The 14,706-nt window shown below is 55.8% G+C and overlaps 1 protein-coding gene across 5 annotated transcripts in view; it reads right to left on the bottom strand.

Moving 5' to 3' along the window:
- The window catches only part of NF2 (NF2, moesin-ezrin-radixin like (MERLIN) tumor suppressor), a 35,597-nt gene extending 21,115 nt beyond the window's left edge, over positions 1-14,482 (bottom strand). For 4 of the 5 annotated variants that reach the window (XM_084539126.1, XM_084539124.1, XM_084539127.1 and 1 more), the window contains exons 1-8: positions 14,257-14,482; positions 10,086-10,211; positions 9,389-9,511; positions 7,168-7,251; positions 3,545-3,613; positions 3,024-3,106; positions 2,288-2,363; positions 1,863-1,997 (exon numbers count right to left, since the gene is read on the bottom strand). In XM_084539126.1, coding sequence (XP_084395252.1) covers positions 1,863-1,997; positions 2,288-2,363; positions 3,024-3,106; positions 3,545-3,613; positions 7,168-7,251; positions 9,389-9,511; positions 10,086-10,211; positions 14,257-14,370 — 810 coding nt within the window. In that variant the 5' untranslated portion in view covers positions 14,371-14,482. The remainder of the gene's footprint in view (positions 1-1,862; positions 1,998-2,287; positions 2,364-3,023; positions 3,107-3,544; positions 3,614-7,167; positions 7,252-9,388; positions 9,512-10,085; positions 10,212-14,256) is intronic. The other variant, XM_084539128.1, reaches the window with a different exon arrangement.
- Positions 14,483-14,706: the final 224 nt, after the last annotated feature.

Here is a 14,706-nt window from a genome sequence, read left to right as displayed (position 1 = left end):
GGAAGAACCAGCCCAGCTACCCCACGGATGGGCAGGATTGAATTGGGAATAGGGCAACAGGAGCAGCTCTTCTTCCTGGTAGCACCTCCACTCGTAAGGGCTCCTCAGAAGGATTTTTCTGTGCATTTTGCTCTCCAGAACGCAGCCACGTCACGAGACTGCTCTGCAATTCAAAAAGCTTATCCCCTTGCTCTAACATGCACTCACACTCTGTGCCAACCGAGCAGCTCTGACCTTGTCCCGGGTTCACCCTCCTCCCAGCACCTTCCCACCGGGATTCTCTCCAGAGGATAAAGGTGGAACCAAGAGTGCCAGTAACACAGCCCCTGGAGAGACAGAAGGCTCTGAACCAACCAAAGGGTACTTGAAGAGATGGAGTGCTCTGCAATCCTGCATTTTTCAGGAGGCATGCATATATTTCATCACTCCCCCTCACGCTACAGAAATAACTGGCTGAAGAGCTAGTGCTGGAGCAGGCAGCCTCTGCCCATTACAGCAGCCCTACTTGTCAATACATTGTGCTGCCTGGAAAGGGCTCGGCAGAACTCGCCCTGGCAGTGTTTTGTTTTGTCAGTTTAAGAGCCAATCTTTTAAGACTTTCACACAGGCAGACGTGCGTGAACGGCCCCGGGCTTCGGCTCCAGCAGCATCCACACCAGCCACCGAAAGCCACAGCAGGAATAGGCCGGAGGAGGAATTGCGGTTCCACGCAAAACAGTCAATCTTTGTTACAACAGATTAAATACCTCTGTCGTGTCGATGTAGCTGTCATAGCCAGCTATTAAGCCTGTTTACTATCACGTCAGTTCCACTTGTGGTCACCTTATTAGGCAGATTATTGCCCTGATGGAAGGTGGCAGTTCCTTTCCCCAGGAGAAAGATCTGTTACAGTTTTGTGTCAAGGCCCAGTAACGGGGCCCTCAATCCCCAGATTTCGGAGGCAATGCATGATCAGGCAGCCTCCACCACACTGCTCTGCCACAGGCAGAAAAGTCTTTGGAAGTCATTGAGAGCTGAGCTGGTTTGCAAAGTTACGGAGCTCTTTGTTTTTGAGCAGGAAACCCAGTGAGAAGAAATCCAGCATGGCCTTTTCCCCCCAGAACTTCACCAGGCATGCAATAAATGCAGCCGATGAGAAACCTTTAGCTTTTACCCTGATCAATATCATGTCTGGATTGGAAAACGCTTTAATTAAAAAGTTAATTTTCTCCCTTACCATGAAGGCAGCTGGTTTTCTTTCAGTCACAGATTGAAAAAATTGAGTGGATTGGTTTCCCGTCCACAGCCAATTTTCCTGCTATTCTCCGCTGGCTTTGGTGGCCAGCAATTCTGAAGATTTGTATTTACAGCCTGGATTTAATAAATATCTATCTTACAGTGGGCTTACATTACTCAGCCTCCTAAAAAGATTCCAGCTGTTAGGCCAAGCCCAGCCGCCTGAGAACCCAAGATGATGTAACGAGATGGCAGGAAGCAAGAGCTCTTCTCACCAGGAAGACCTCTCACTACAGCTCGTAATTCAAGGGCCTGTATACAGTAAAGAAGGGATTTCAACTCCTGAACTGTGAAATTTGGGCTAAGCACATCAGCAGCAATTCCGTTTGCAAAAGAATTACACGGTGGGTTTGGAGGTAGTCTAAAAGCAACCGAGAGAATAGTTCCCAACTGACCTCTCGTGCACCCACTCCAGGAAAGCTGCAGGAAGACCAAGAATGAAGGTTTCAGCTGGAGGAGCTGAGCTGCCCTCAGCTACGCTGGTGACAGCAAGCACAGCAGACAGAAGAGCTAAGGGAAATCGTTTTAAATTGTAGTTGTGGTCTTACAGGTACTGCTCCCCAGGAAGAGGGGAGCTGGATCCTTACCTCCTTATCGCTGTAGGAGATGTTCCGGATCTCATTCCACGGGAAGGAGATTTTGGGGGTCAACCTGTTGTCTGGGTCGTAAATGTGAAGACCCAAGGCATCAACTCCAAGGAGCAGTTCAGTGCCCTTCTTATTCTAAAGGGAGGAAAGAAAAGAGCAGAAGACCCTTTTATTTGACTCAGAGATGATCTGACACGAACCAAGCCACTGTTAGCTTCACGAACCAGCCCCGAGCAGCGACCCACCAGCACTGCACATTAAAAGGGCTTCTGCCTCCTCCCAGGCAGCAAAGCACACCGCAGCCATCTCCCACATCTGCTGCCTCTCACAGGCTCAGGGGAGCACAGGAGATGAAGACATCACAAGAGCTACCCCAGCAAGGAACCCTGAGCGCCTTGAAGACGTGACCCCCAAGCCGCACTCACCCTAATTGCAAAATAGTTCACTCCATACATCTCCAAGTCCTGAGCTATCTTCAAATACTCCATTTCTGCTTCGTCTCTGTCAGACAAAAAAGAAAGGCCGGTTACAGATGTTTGCACGATCAGAGGGAGTCAGATGGCTGCTCTTTCTGATCCTGAGCGCACACAATGCTTTAAAACCTCGACTGCCTCTATCGCACGGGTCAAGTCTGTCTTTGCTAGCGGGATCAATAAAGTCCAACAGCAAATCCCAGCCTGCAGCTCACCAGCATCTTAATGGCTGCTGCTGCCCGCCCGGCGAGACGCAGCATTTCAAGCCTTGCTTTGTCACAATCCCTTAAGCATAAAGGGAAAATCTCCGCTTGGGAGGCCCATGGTTTTGATCCATCTTACTTTAGGAACAGCTCCCACAAAGAGCGTTTTACCACCCGTGGCAGCAACACATCTCCTGGCAGCAACACATCTCGTCAGCCTGACTTTCTGGCCGGGAACCCCTATTTCTTCTCCTCCTTCGTGCAGGGCTGCCTCCGTGCCCCGCTGCAGGTGCTTCTCAGCCCGTCAGTGACCAGCAGGGCACAGGCACAGCCACCAAAGCAAGCTCGTTGCCTTTTGTGGGTCTGTGACAGAGCCTTGCTGGGATCAACCCTGCTGTTAGCAGAGCTCTTTCATCCCCTGCCCAAGCCCTGAAACTCCCTGGGCGACGGATCCTGACCCCCAGGCCACTCCAGCACACGCTCACCTTGCTCTGCCTCGGTGCTCTGCATACCAGGCTGTTATCCTCTCCTCCCACATCTCCGGGGTCATCTGGTATAGGTTTATTACCTGAGATAGACAGGGAGACAGAGACACAGGTCACACTGCCACTCTTGTCCCAGTCCTCCAGCAGCACCCCCGAGCCCCCCGGCTGATCTGGCAGGCGCCTGCCTCTTCTCCCAGCAGGGCAAGCTCAGCCCCATGACCTCCTCAGGGTCACTTAGCCCTCCAAAGCAGTCCCCAGGTCACCGAGAGGAAACACAGGCAGAATGAAACTCTGAAAACCACTGGAAGGAAAATACTTGCTTCTGGGTTTATTAAAAAGTCAGATAAATACTGCATTCTCCTCCCTCGGTAGATCTTTTTGGGTTGTTTATCTTGATAGGGAAGTCCAGCACAACCAAAGCAGGGGGCTCCCCGGCAGGCAGCCCCTCGGAGCCCCTCTCTGCATTACCCAGATGCTACCGAGCTTGGAAATTTGCTCCTCTGCTCAGTCAGGCTCCTTACCCGCTTTGGAAGCAGCTCCTCCTGCGCCAGGAAGCCTCGCTTGTGAACGTTGGGATCGTAGTCCCCATACTGCAAAGAAGCAGAGACATCAGTGTCACCAGCAAAACTCCTCACCCCACAAAACCACCCCAGGGGAGCCAGCACACAGGGGAGCCCGCTTACACCCTCCGGTGTCATGGCCCATCGGGGCTGCGGACGTGTGCTGCTCGGGGAATTTAATAAATGCATTTTCTTTGTCCTCCTTTTGCTCGTGCAAAAAGGGCAGGGAATCAAGACGTGGACAAAGACCTGTCCCCAAGGGCCGATTGGTACCAGTGCAGGTGAGGCAGGAGGCATTGCCTCTGCTGCTGTTCCCCTTTCTAATGAACACACGTTTAAACTAATCGACAGGAGCTGAGCAGCCAACTGCAGGCTCCTCTCGGGCAGGTGTCAGCTTTTCTGCCAGAGGGGCTGCTCCTCAACGGGGCCGCGGAATCCGATTTGGGAAGTGCAGGCAGTAATTACCAGCATTTGTTTAGATTTACATCTTTTGGAGCAGCATTATCAAGTGACTGAGGACTCCAACTGCCTATTAGCAGATTCAAAAGGCGAGCGTCCCTGCAGTGCATGCAAAAACGAATCTACCTCCTCTACAGCACAAGAGGGCAGGAAACAGCCAGAAAGCAGCACCTCAGATAACCCAGCGAGCTGAAGCAGAGAGGATGACAGATGTGAGGCACGTAGAGGAAATGCTGCCATTGCCATTCACCTCCCGCACCGGTCCCGCTCCGACGCCAGGAGCTGTGTTGGGCTGCAGCCCCCCGAGCTCAGCACCAGCAGCCCACAGCCCAAAGGATGCCTCACACACAGAGAGCGGGGATTAAAGACACAAATATTGATTTGGAGCCAGTGCAGACGCAGGAGAAGCATGTCACAGCCGACACTGACTCAGGTTCCAATTAATCCACCAAAAGCGCCCTGGATTTCATTCTGGAGGGTGCTGAGCAGTGGCAATTCTCTGTCCCCCAGCTCAGAGCTTCTCGGACAGCAGCACACTGCAGGTGCACGTCTCCTGGACCCACAGCAAGAGGGAAGAGCAAAATAAAAACACACAACTAGCGAGGGAAGCACCTCCGGTAACCTTGGAGAGGTGGGAAATAAATCACTTCTAGGGGATGAAAATGAGAGCAAATAGGATTAATGCGATTATTTTTTTTTTGTTGTGATCTGCTCTGGAGATCCAAACCTAAGTATGGATTATGTGCTTTTCATACGGTGAAAAGTATTGCCATGTCCCAAAGGAATATCTGTACCGAGAGGGAGGCTGGCTGAGGACATTAATTATTCACAACCGAAAAAAATCAACAAATGGCTTAAGCATTGCAGTCTACGTTGGCTCAAATGATTCAGCAAACACACTTCCAAAGACCTTTCAATTAAATAATTACTTCCCAACTGTCAGAGAATTTTAATTCCTGTTAATTGCACGGCACGATTAATATTCATGGTTCCACATGGAAGTTGCCTTTGCATCATTCATACCCCTGGCCTCTACTGCCACGGGCACGTTTGGCTGCCAGCTATTAGCACTGAACAGTGTTTGTTTGGGGGAAAAAAACAAACCCGAGACCCTGGGGCTGGCGCTGAAGTGCTGCAAGATCTGAAGTACCGAGAGCAGCAGGGCAGAGATTTGCATCTGAGGGGCAAGAGATGGAAAAAACCTCCCAGATGTTGGCATTTCGTGCAGGGATGCGTTATTCAACAGACCCGAGCCTTTCACTGCCCCTTGAAACCCAAATCATCTCCAAGATCTGAGAGTGGTGTGGGTGGCTTGATTGCAGGTCTAGAGGGGAAGACACGTAGTAATTCCCCATCCGAACACAAGGATATAGAAATAAATAAGCTTTTTCCTTTTACAGCCCGCCTGCCTGCTCAGTTATTTCAGGTAGGAGGCTGAGCAGCGGTGCAAACTTGGCTGTCGAGCAGCTGGCTACATCAGATGCAAGCACGCTGATGCTTTGTCAGGCTGCCACGGCCCTAATCATGCAAATCAGCACGTTATTAGAGAAATTACCGGGCTCAGTGGCTGCTTTCTTGTCCAGAAAGGACACCATTGCCCTATTTAACGGGAAGGAGGGGACTCGCAACACCTTTCTGTGCAGCTCGGGGCTGGGGACACGCTTTCTGCTCCCCATTTCCCCAGAAAACAGCAGAAGGGGAAGCCCTGCCCCGACCTGGTTATGAGAGGGGCTGCAAGGAAAAGCCACGTCCAAAGCAGACGTGAAAGGCGCTTTAGCTAAGACAAGAAAAGGCACCCCTCTTCCATCTTCTCCCAACCTCTGCAGAATCAAGATGTGCAAGGTGAGGAGAGGTGCCCTGCTCCCCGTCCACCTCCTCAGCATTTACCCAGGGGTTTATTCGTTCTGGCAAGGGGACGTGTCATCCCCTGGGACCCTCAGCTCAGCAGGTCAAAGGAGAAAAAGCCAAGCGAGCGTTTCCTCACGCACTCTAATAAGAGCGTTGGGTGTTTCATACAGATAGAGATGGTTTTTTAAGCAACTCTTTTTCCCTGGCCAATGAGTCTCTCTAAGAAAATATGATTTCATCAATACTTTATGAGAAGAAAGCATCTTTTTTTTAGCAAATCCAAGCGTTCAAACACAGTAGTGCTGCACGCCACCCAGCGCTGGACTCAGACAAACTGGGCATGGACCGATGGGGCCAGACCTGGCTACAGACACCCGGCTGTGGCTCTGCGAGCCAAAACCTCTCCCTGAAGAGCACCCAAAAGTTGCTGACTGTGCCCATGAAGCTGTGGCGATAATGTAGCTGAAATGCCATTGGGCTCCAGCAACTCCTTGTCCTTCCCAGTGACATTATCTTTGCACACAAGCTGGAGATTAGCTGGAAAACTCAATTTAGTTCATGTTACATTACGGGGATAAACGACTTCTCTCCAGCAAGGCGTCCCCAGCTCCGAACCTGGGGCTGCTCCCTCTGTCACAGGAGTCCCTCTGCTTCTGGCTGCTGCACGCTAGCCAAAGGTGCATGCTCCAGGCTAGAAAAGGGTGCTCTTTTTAAAAAAAAAAAAACTTTGCAAAACACTGACTGTGGGTCTAAAGGAGAATTCAGCCAAAGGACGAGGGGAACTTAATGACCACTGAGTTTTCCCTCTGCCTAGCGAGGCCAAACATCCGTGATCAAACCTCAGACAAAGGGAGGAATCAGTGAGAGATCTCCACCACTGCAGCAACATCTACGGGGCAAATTGCAGCACTCCAAATGAAGCTGTTCTCACAAGGACAAGCCGTGGAGCTGCCAGTCCCGTTGCTGGTTTGCTGCTGGCTACAACAGCAAAAGCAGGGAGCAGATTCCAAAAAGATGGGGCTCGGGGAATTCTGAGACACTCCAGCAGGCCCTGCAGCTCACAGGCTGAGCGCTCACTAAAGAGTCCTGGAAAGAGAAAACAAAATCTGTCCAACGTCCAGAGGCAGCCAAAAATCAGCGCTGAGAAGGCAGTCGCCAGCACAGTCCCATCACTTGTGAATTTTTAATAACTTGCCTGGCCTCGGGAAGCAGGTAAAGCACAGCGCCTGGCTCCCAGCAGCCACGCCAGCACGCCCTGGGAGCCCCTCCGTGCCTACCTTGGCTTGGACGGCGTAGGAGGCCAGCAGGACAGAGGCTTCGGGAGGACAGTAGATCTTCTCGTCCAAAATCTGCTTCTTCACCTGCCCCCGGACATAAAGGAGACAGAACACATGCTCAGCAGAGCGGTGCAGAGCACGACCGTGGCAGCAGATGGCTGCGCCTCGTTTGAAGCAGCACTGCCACCCCACAGCCAACAACCTGCCCGACGCTCCTTACTGGAGGTGCTGGTGTCTCCGGAGGGAAGGGCTCAGCCTTTCACAGGCCACCTTTTTCAGACAGGTTTGCGAGAAGAACTAAATTTATAACGCTGAAAATGACAGAGCCTGTAACCCACGGCGAAAGGCAGAGGGAGAACAGAGCCCGCGTGTAGGTGCGGAGATGAAACCTTCGAAGGCATCAGCTCGGGGCTGGCGTGATGTCTACACACAACGCTGAATTAAAATTAAAAAGCTCACAGCTCAGCCCCTGAGCACGCCGAGGTGTCGCTCTGGGATATTCAGGCCTCGTTAGGGGTCGGTGCTCGCCTGTGCTGGGGGCCAACTCGCTGCAGTCCCACGGGGAGCAAGGGGAGCCGCAGGTTGCCTCGGGGGTGCTGCTTCTGGCAGCTCCTGCACACCCCCGGGAGAGCCAACGTGCAGCTCCCCAGAGCCCCTGCTTTATGCTGCCTGGCTTCTGTGCGTTAAAAAATTCAACCCTTCACGTTCGGCGTTTTGTGTTTTTGCACACTTAGTTTTCCTATTAAAAAAAAAACAGTGCCATTTCCCCAGGAGACCTGAACGGATCGTCACAGGGACGCAGCAGTACCCATCTGAACCTACGGCACGTTTTGCATCCCCAAAGTCACTTCCAGCACAATGCAGGAGAACCTTTTTGTGGGATGAAGGCAAACAGGGGACTTTCCAAGCTTGTGCGTGTCCCTGTTGCTCTCACACGGCACAGGGACACGGGCTCCTCTCCCATCATCAGAAATCCTGGCAGAAAAGTCTCAGTCTGCATTTTTTAAAACGCAGCTTTAACTCCTTTTCCTCTCATTTCCTTCTTTTCAAAGATGCCAAAAGCATTTTTCCTTATCAAGCCTGAAACCCATGGCAAATTGGACTTTTAAAAATAGCCCGAAGGAGACACCAGAGCACAAGACAGCCTCTGGAAATTAACAGCAGCATTTTGCATCTCAAGTCCTCTAGCTCTGAAGAACAAAGACGAACTGGGAGGAGCACCGAGGAGCCGCTGAGCTCACGTCTGTGCCCGTCACAAAGGACAGGGCACCCTGAAGCCTAAAGCAACGCTTCCCACAGCAGCTGGACCCACGTTGCTCTGATTTTGGTGTAGAGCAACTTCAGATTAACAGCCAGGGAGCAGCTCAGACATCCCAGCAAGCACCCAGGGATCTGACCGGGACTGTTCTGCTGCCTGGCACACTCCTGCCCTCAGATCTTGTTCACACAACCCTTGATAGGAAACAGCTTCAGAAAATTGATCTTGGCTGAAAGAGAAAGCTTCTGTGATAGAAGCACGTCGTTACCAGCACTGCTACAGCATCACCTGAGCTGATTTATCATAGTAACACCTTTTGTGGAGTACTTGAAAGAAAAAAGGCCTGAAGAACCGTTAGCCACGGTTTCCAAATGCCTGGAACAAGAGCCTGAGCTGCGGGTGCGGCTGGGACAGTCAGGTTTCCCCTTCTCCTCCTGCCACCAGCTTTGGACGGAGGTGTGCTTCTGGGATGTGCTTCTGCTCCAGTTATCTGAAGGGTGGTTTGTGAAGAGGCAAACCTCATGCAGCCAGAACACAAAACGGGCTGTGTGCGTTCTGCACAGGGGAAAAATTCCCCCGCTCTCCACCACAATGCGATCACTTCGGAAGGCAGCAGCCAGCTCTCAGCACAATTGATATCCACACCCCGCAGAGAGGCTGTGAGGCTGTGCGTGTCATCCCTGCCCGCAGCTGACATTCATCCTCCTTCGCTACCCCACACTGATCTTACAAATCACCTCATCATTCCTGACCGCCAGCTTCCTGCCTGTCTGGGCACCTGCGCCTGCTCCATCCATCTTGGCCCTATTTTAAGGAACTTCTGCTGTCGAGGACAACTGCACTCGGGGGGTGGGATCGTAATGACAAGGAGCCACTTTTTGCTGACCAACTTTCTCAGAACTTTCTGGCATTTCTGCTCGTCCCGGCTCCTTCCACCCTCAGGCTGGCAAGCAGCGCGCTCACCTGCAGGAAGAACAAGTGCTGTGTGATTTCCTGGACCAGCTCCTCCTCTGCGTTCTCAGGATAAAACTTGGCTAGGAAGTGGAAGGTGACAGGCTCCTCGGTCGGCACATCGTGATCCAGAACCTGTGGGATACAAGAGCCGTTCAGTTACTCCTCCTAGCTGCTTCCATGCCCCCTCTGCAGCAGCTGCCACACCGCCGCTCCCCGGTAAGATCAAGACATCCTTTGTCAAGCACTTCAGACGTCTAGGAGGGATAAAACAACCTACATCGTGCAGAAAGCAGTTAAAAAAGGAAAACAAACAAACAAACATTTCAGGGGCTCAGAATGATGCGAGGCAGCAAACAGCATGCGAAATGAGGCAGCCGGATGCAAAAAGAGCCACATCCATTGCTCCTCGAACTGCTGGGCAGCCCAGAGGCTTGCAGATTTGGGGAGCCTTCCCCTCCTCACCACTCCCCAGTTCTTCCTCCTCCCCAGCTCTTGGTCCATTTGACAAGAAAAGAAACCCGGGTGCTAAAGGGTTTGATGTTCAGGGGCCCAGAAGGTGGAGTGGGGGAAGCCATCAGGCTGCATGCACGTTTTGGACCTCCTTGCACATCTGTATCATGTGCAACAACCGAGTATTGAGGGTAAAGGGGAAGGTAAATCCCCTCCTGCCACCCCACACAGCCTCCCAAGGGAATCTGGTCCCGACCTTCTTGTCCATTTTGAGCCAAGCCACCGTGTCCTTGATGGTGTACTGCAGCCCGAAGAACCAGGTTTCCCGGAGCCCCAGCGTCCTGCACACCAGGTCAAACAAATCCTTCCCCTTCCACTTCACCTGCGGGGACAGGAAGGGGAGGCAGAGTTACGAAGATGACCTTTGGAATTGTTTCCATTCAACCCAATCCACTCCTTTTTTTTTGACTGGGAAACCCAAACGACACCGTGAGGTCCCTCTGCTTCTTCCTCCAGCAACCCTGGGGAGGCAGGAGGGCCATAAAGCAGATGAATCGCACGCGCCAAAGCCACTTCTCTCCTCCACCCACATGCTGGAAGCGAGCATTGGGCTGAAACACACGGCTGTTACCCCAAAACCCCGGGGCAAGAGGCTCCGGGCACATTCTGGGCACGTTCTCTCAGCACAGCTCCATCCCGGAGCCACCTGCACAGCACCAACACTGATGTGGGGACGAGCGCCGCTCCTGCTGTCTCCCACTGCCGCCTTGTGGGCGAAGCAGCTGAGGACAAGCTCATTCAGCCACGAAACGAGCACGAAACGAGCACAAAACGAGCACCTCGCTGCCTTCCCGTCGCTGTTTTCCCCCCTCGGGGGTACCCATGTGTGCCGACAGCCCCAGGATGGAAGGAAGCCGGCGCCAACCCCCAAAAAATAGCACCCGAGGCTGGCTCGTCGCAGCCTTTCCGCGATTCCTGCGGGGCACAGGCAGCACCTCGGGGTCAGGAGCACTGTGAGGAGCAGGTTTGGCAGCGCTGCGATGATGAGAGCTTGGTTTCACACCCCGAGCTCGCCTCTGGGGCCCGTAACGAGCCCCAGCTTGGCACGGGATGCTTCAGACACCCCCCAACCACCCCGAGGTGCCCCCATTAAACACAGCAAAGGAAGGGCAGCCCTGCTTGGCGTGCCACACACCACCTCCTTCCTCACCTGGGCACTCCTGGCAGCCTCAGACAGCCGAACTCTGAGTGCTTTATGGACCTGGAGGACCTTTAGCCCTCCTTGCCTGCGTTTGATCGGCCTCAAATCATTACCTGCCACATCTCCTGGCCATAAAAAAAGAATAAAAGCCCCCCACGGGCACCAGGAGGTGCTGCCAAGGGCCGTGCAGGCAGCCTGGCAGCTCCGGATCATGCTCTGTGAAGCAGAAGGACAACATGGGGAGGTGTTACAAGCACCAGACGGAGGCGCAGGGCAGGAGCATCCCCTCAGGGCCACGCACCGCACTGACCTCAAGCTCCTTCTGCCCACAAAAAGCCCTGGGACAGCCCACAGCAGCTCTGCCCCAGCTGTGGAAGGGGCAGGATGCACTGCTCTGCCCTCAGCTCCTGCCTCGTCCCAGCATGGGCTGCACCACCGGCCTCGAAGGGACCCATGGAAACGCTGCCAAGACCCCCCCAGCAGCTCCCAACCCCGAGCGAGGCAGCTTGGAGGCCACAGACGCTATTTTCCTCCTCCTGGACCCCAAGTGATAACAGGAGAGCCCCCAGAGCACCACTGATTTGGGTTTAGAGCCCATTTGGAGCAAGCTGGGGATCGAACGCTCGCCAGCCCTCCGTTTAGTTACCCAAACAGATGTCAGACCTCGCAGCTGCCGCTTCCCGCAGCCACGAGCTGGGGCCGTGGAAGTTATTTTTATTTACTAATGCTTCCCGACAACCCCATAACGAGCTTTTAATTAAAATCTATTCCCGTTAAGCACCGAGGAGGCCAGGAGAGGCGCCCAGGCGTAGCCAGGCAGATGGCACAGCCGGGCACGCTCCTGGGGGCTGCCCAAGGCAGAGGCAGCGCTGCGGCGGCTCCTGGAGCTGGCAGCGGGGGCACGGCCACCCGGGGACTGTTCCCAAACCCATTCCTTCCCCAGGTACCTCTGATTTCAAAAGGAACCGCCTGGCCCAAGCCGTGAGTCAACAGAAAGGGCAGCAAAACCCGAGCTCGTGCCCCGAGGAAGGAGGCTCTCCGCCCGTAACGCCCCCCTGGAGCACACAAAGAAGGCAGGACGGGGGCAGGAGGGCGCACGGAGGAGCCAGGGCACCCCAACCACCTCCCCTCAGGATCATTTTGCAGCCAGGAGGGATTGTTTCTGCCAGCTGCTCACAGATTTGCCTCTTCCAGCCCGCTCTCTGCCTGCCTGAAGCCGCTCAGTAGCACGGAGAGGTCGTCACCACCATCACTGGGGAGCTGCTGAGCTCGGCTGGGGACCAAAAACCCGCCCCGAGGGTTTTGGGAAGGGGACAAACTTGGGCCTGCTCCCTCGTGCTGCACTGGCTCTTACCTAAAACTCCTTCGGACACAGAAGTTTGGCACCCAAGCTCAGCGTGCTGCTGGTCCCAGGGCTGAGCTTCGTCAGCGCAGCCACGAAAAGCCAGAGAGTTGGAACAGGAAGGCTGATGCAGGGCCAAACACTGCTCAAAGGGGGTCTCACCCACCTAAATAGGGTCTCACCCACCCAAATAGGGTCTCACCTGCTCAAACAGGGTCTCACCCTGCTGTTTCCACAGCTCTAGGTGAAGCTTTCCCCGTTTATTTCCCCCCAGGACCTCGGGAGCTGTCGCTGGCCGAGGTTGGGGCCAGGGACACTGCTGCCTCCTGCCCGCAGGAGCCTCAGGCCGGGACGCAGGAGAAATGTCCCCTCTGGGGGAGGTTTTGGGGAGCCAGGAGCCAAAACCACAACCACAGCCCCCAGAAGACGGCGTGGGCACGGGAACCCCGCAGAAACGAGGCCAGAAATTGAGCAAGAGGCAGCGCAGCTCACCGACACCAGGCACTGCCACTGCTCCCTGCCCTTCACCTGCCTTCTGCTGCTGCTTCTGCCGCGAATAATTTCAAAAAAAGGACACTGGTGGAGGTAAACGGGGCGTAGCATGGGATTATCTGCCTGGGAATGAAGCTTTGCTGCCTGGTTTCTGCTCTCCGAGTGCAGGAGCTGGTGGAGAGGGCACCAGCTTGGTTGGGAGGTGTTTGAGGGGTTGGCACGAGGTGGGCTTTAAGGTCCCGCAGAGCCCAAACCCCTTTGGGATCCTGTGTCCGGAGCTCTCTGCAGTTCCACCAGCACCCCACTGAGCCCCAAAGGAGCCCGGGGAACTCCCCGACCCTAAAATCCTGGGGGCTCCCGGGTCACCTCCACCCCGTGTGCTCCGAGCTGGGGCAGCACCGAGCGCCTCCAGGGCCACGGGGTGAAGTTTGAAGCCCCCAGCCCGGCCCCAAACACCTCCAGCTGCTGCGGGCAGCCTGCACCGGGCCCTCAGCGCCCTCCGAGGGGAGTTTCCTCCTAAGCTCCCACCCAAACCTCCCCCGTTTGTGGCTTAAAACCCTTCCCAATCGTCCCGGCGTGATCTGATCGAGCACGGAGTCGCTCCTGTTTTTTTTTATCACCCCCCCCAGGTACGGCGAGGCCCCCGGGGGGTCTCCCTGGGACCTCAGGTTGAACGCCCCCAGCCTGGTCCCATGGGTGGGGGGCCCCCATCACCTCCACGGCCCCCTCTGGGCCCGCTCTGCCGGCCCCACAGCCCCTGTGCTGGGGGCAGAGCACTGGGGGGCAGCCCCCAGACCCCTTACCTCCCCCCCAACCCCCCCAGCTCACCTAGCCCCTCAAGACCCCCCCCCCACCCCCCTGAGCCCCCCCAGGCCCCCCCAGACCTCCTCAGATCCCCTCAGGCCCCCCACATCCCCCCCACGCCCCCTCAGCCTCCCCCCAAAGCCCCCCCCAAGACCCTCTCAGCCTCCCCCCCCCCCAATAACCCCCTATAACCCGTCCAGACCCCTCAAGCCCCCCCATAACCCCCCCATATCCTCTCAAGCCCCCCCACAGCCCCTCCTCAAGACCCCCTCAGCCTCCCCCAACCCCCCCAGCCCCCCAATAACCCTCTATAACCCCCCAGACCCTCCAAGCCCCCCCATAACCCCCCCCACATCCCTCTCAGCCCCCCCACACCCCCCCCACACCCCCTCAGGCCCCCTCACAGCCCCCCCCAAGACCCCCCAGTCCCCCAATAACCCCTCAGCCCCCCCATAACCCCCCATAACCCCTCCATAACCCCCGCAGCCCCCCATGTTCCCCCAATAACCCCCCCATATCCCCACACCCCCTCACCCCACACACCCCCTATCCCCCCCTCAGCCCCCCCCAGCCCCCCGCCGCCCCCACCTCGCAGCTGAACTCCATCTCGGCGTCCATGGTGCCGACCCGCACCGTGAAGGTTTTGGGCTGCTTGCGCTTGAGGGAGCTGAAGCTCATGCGGGACGCGATGGCCCCGGCCATGGCTCCTGTGGGGGTGTGGGGGGGGTCCCGGGGGGGTCCCCCCAAGGAAAGGGCCCGGGGCCGCTCAGCGCCGCGGGGGCAGCGCCATGGCGGCGGCTCCCGGCCGCGCCGAGCTTCGCGGCGCCGCCACGCCATTGGTCCGCCGCCGCGCTCGTCCCGCCTCCCTTAGGCACCGCGGCCAATGGGGAGAGGGGAGGACCGGAGGGAGGGGTGGGGATTGGGGGAGGAGGCTGTCGGTCAAGGGAAAAGGGAGGGAGGGGGGCGGGGCTTAGGGGTGGGATGGGGAGGGTGCGGCGCCGCCTGGCGGAAGGAGGAGAGAGGGGCGCGGGGTGACGT

Source organism: Aythya ferina (genome assembly GCF_964211825.1).
Source record: "Aythya ferina genome assembly, chromosome: 17".
Taxonomy (NCBI): Eukaryota; Metazoa; Chordata; class Aves; order Anseriformes; family Anatidae; genus Aythya; species Aythya ferina.
The sequence above is the reverse complement of the archived record's forward strand: the minus strand, read 5'-3'. Positions and strand labels throughout refer to the sequence as shown.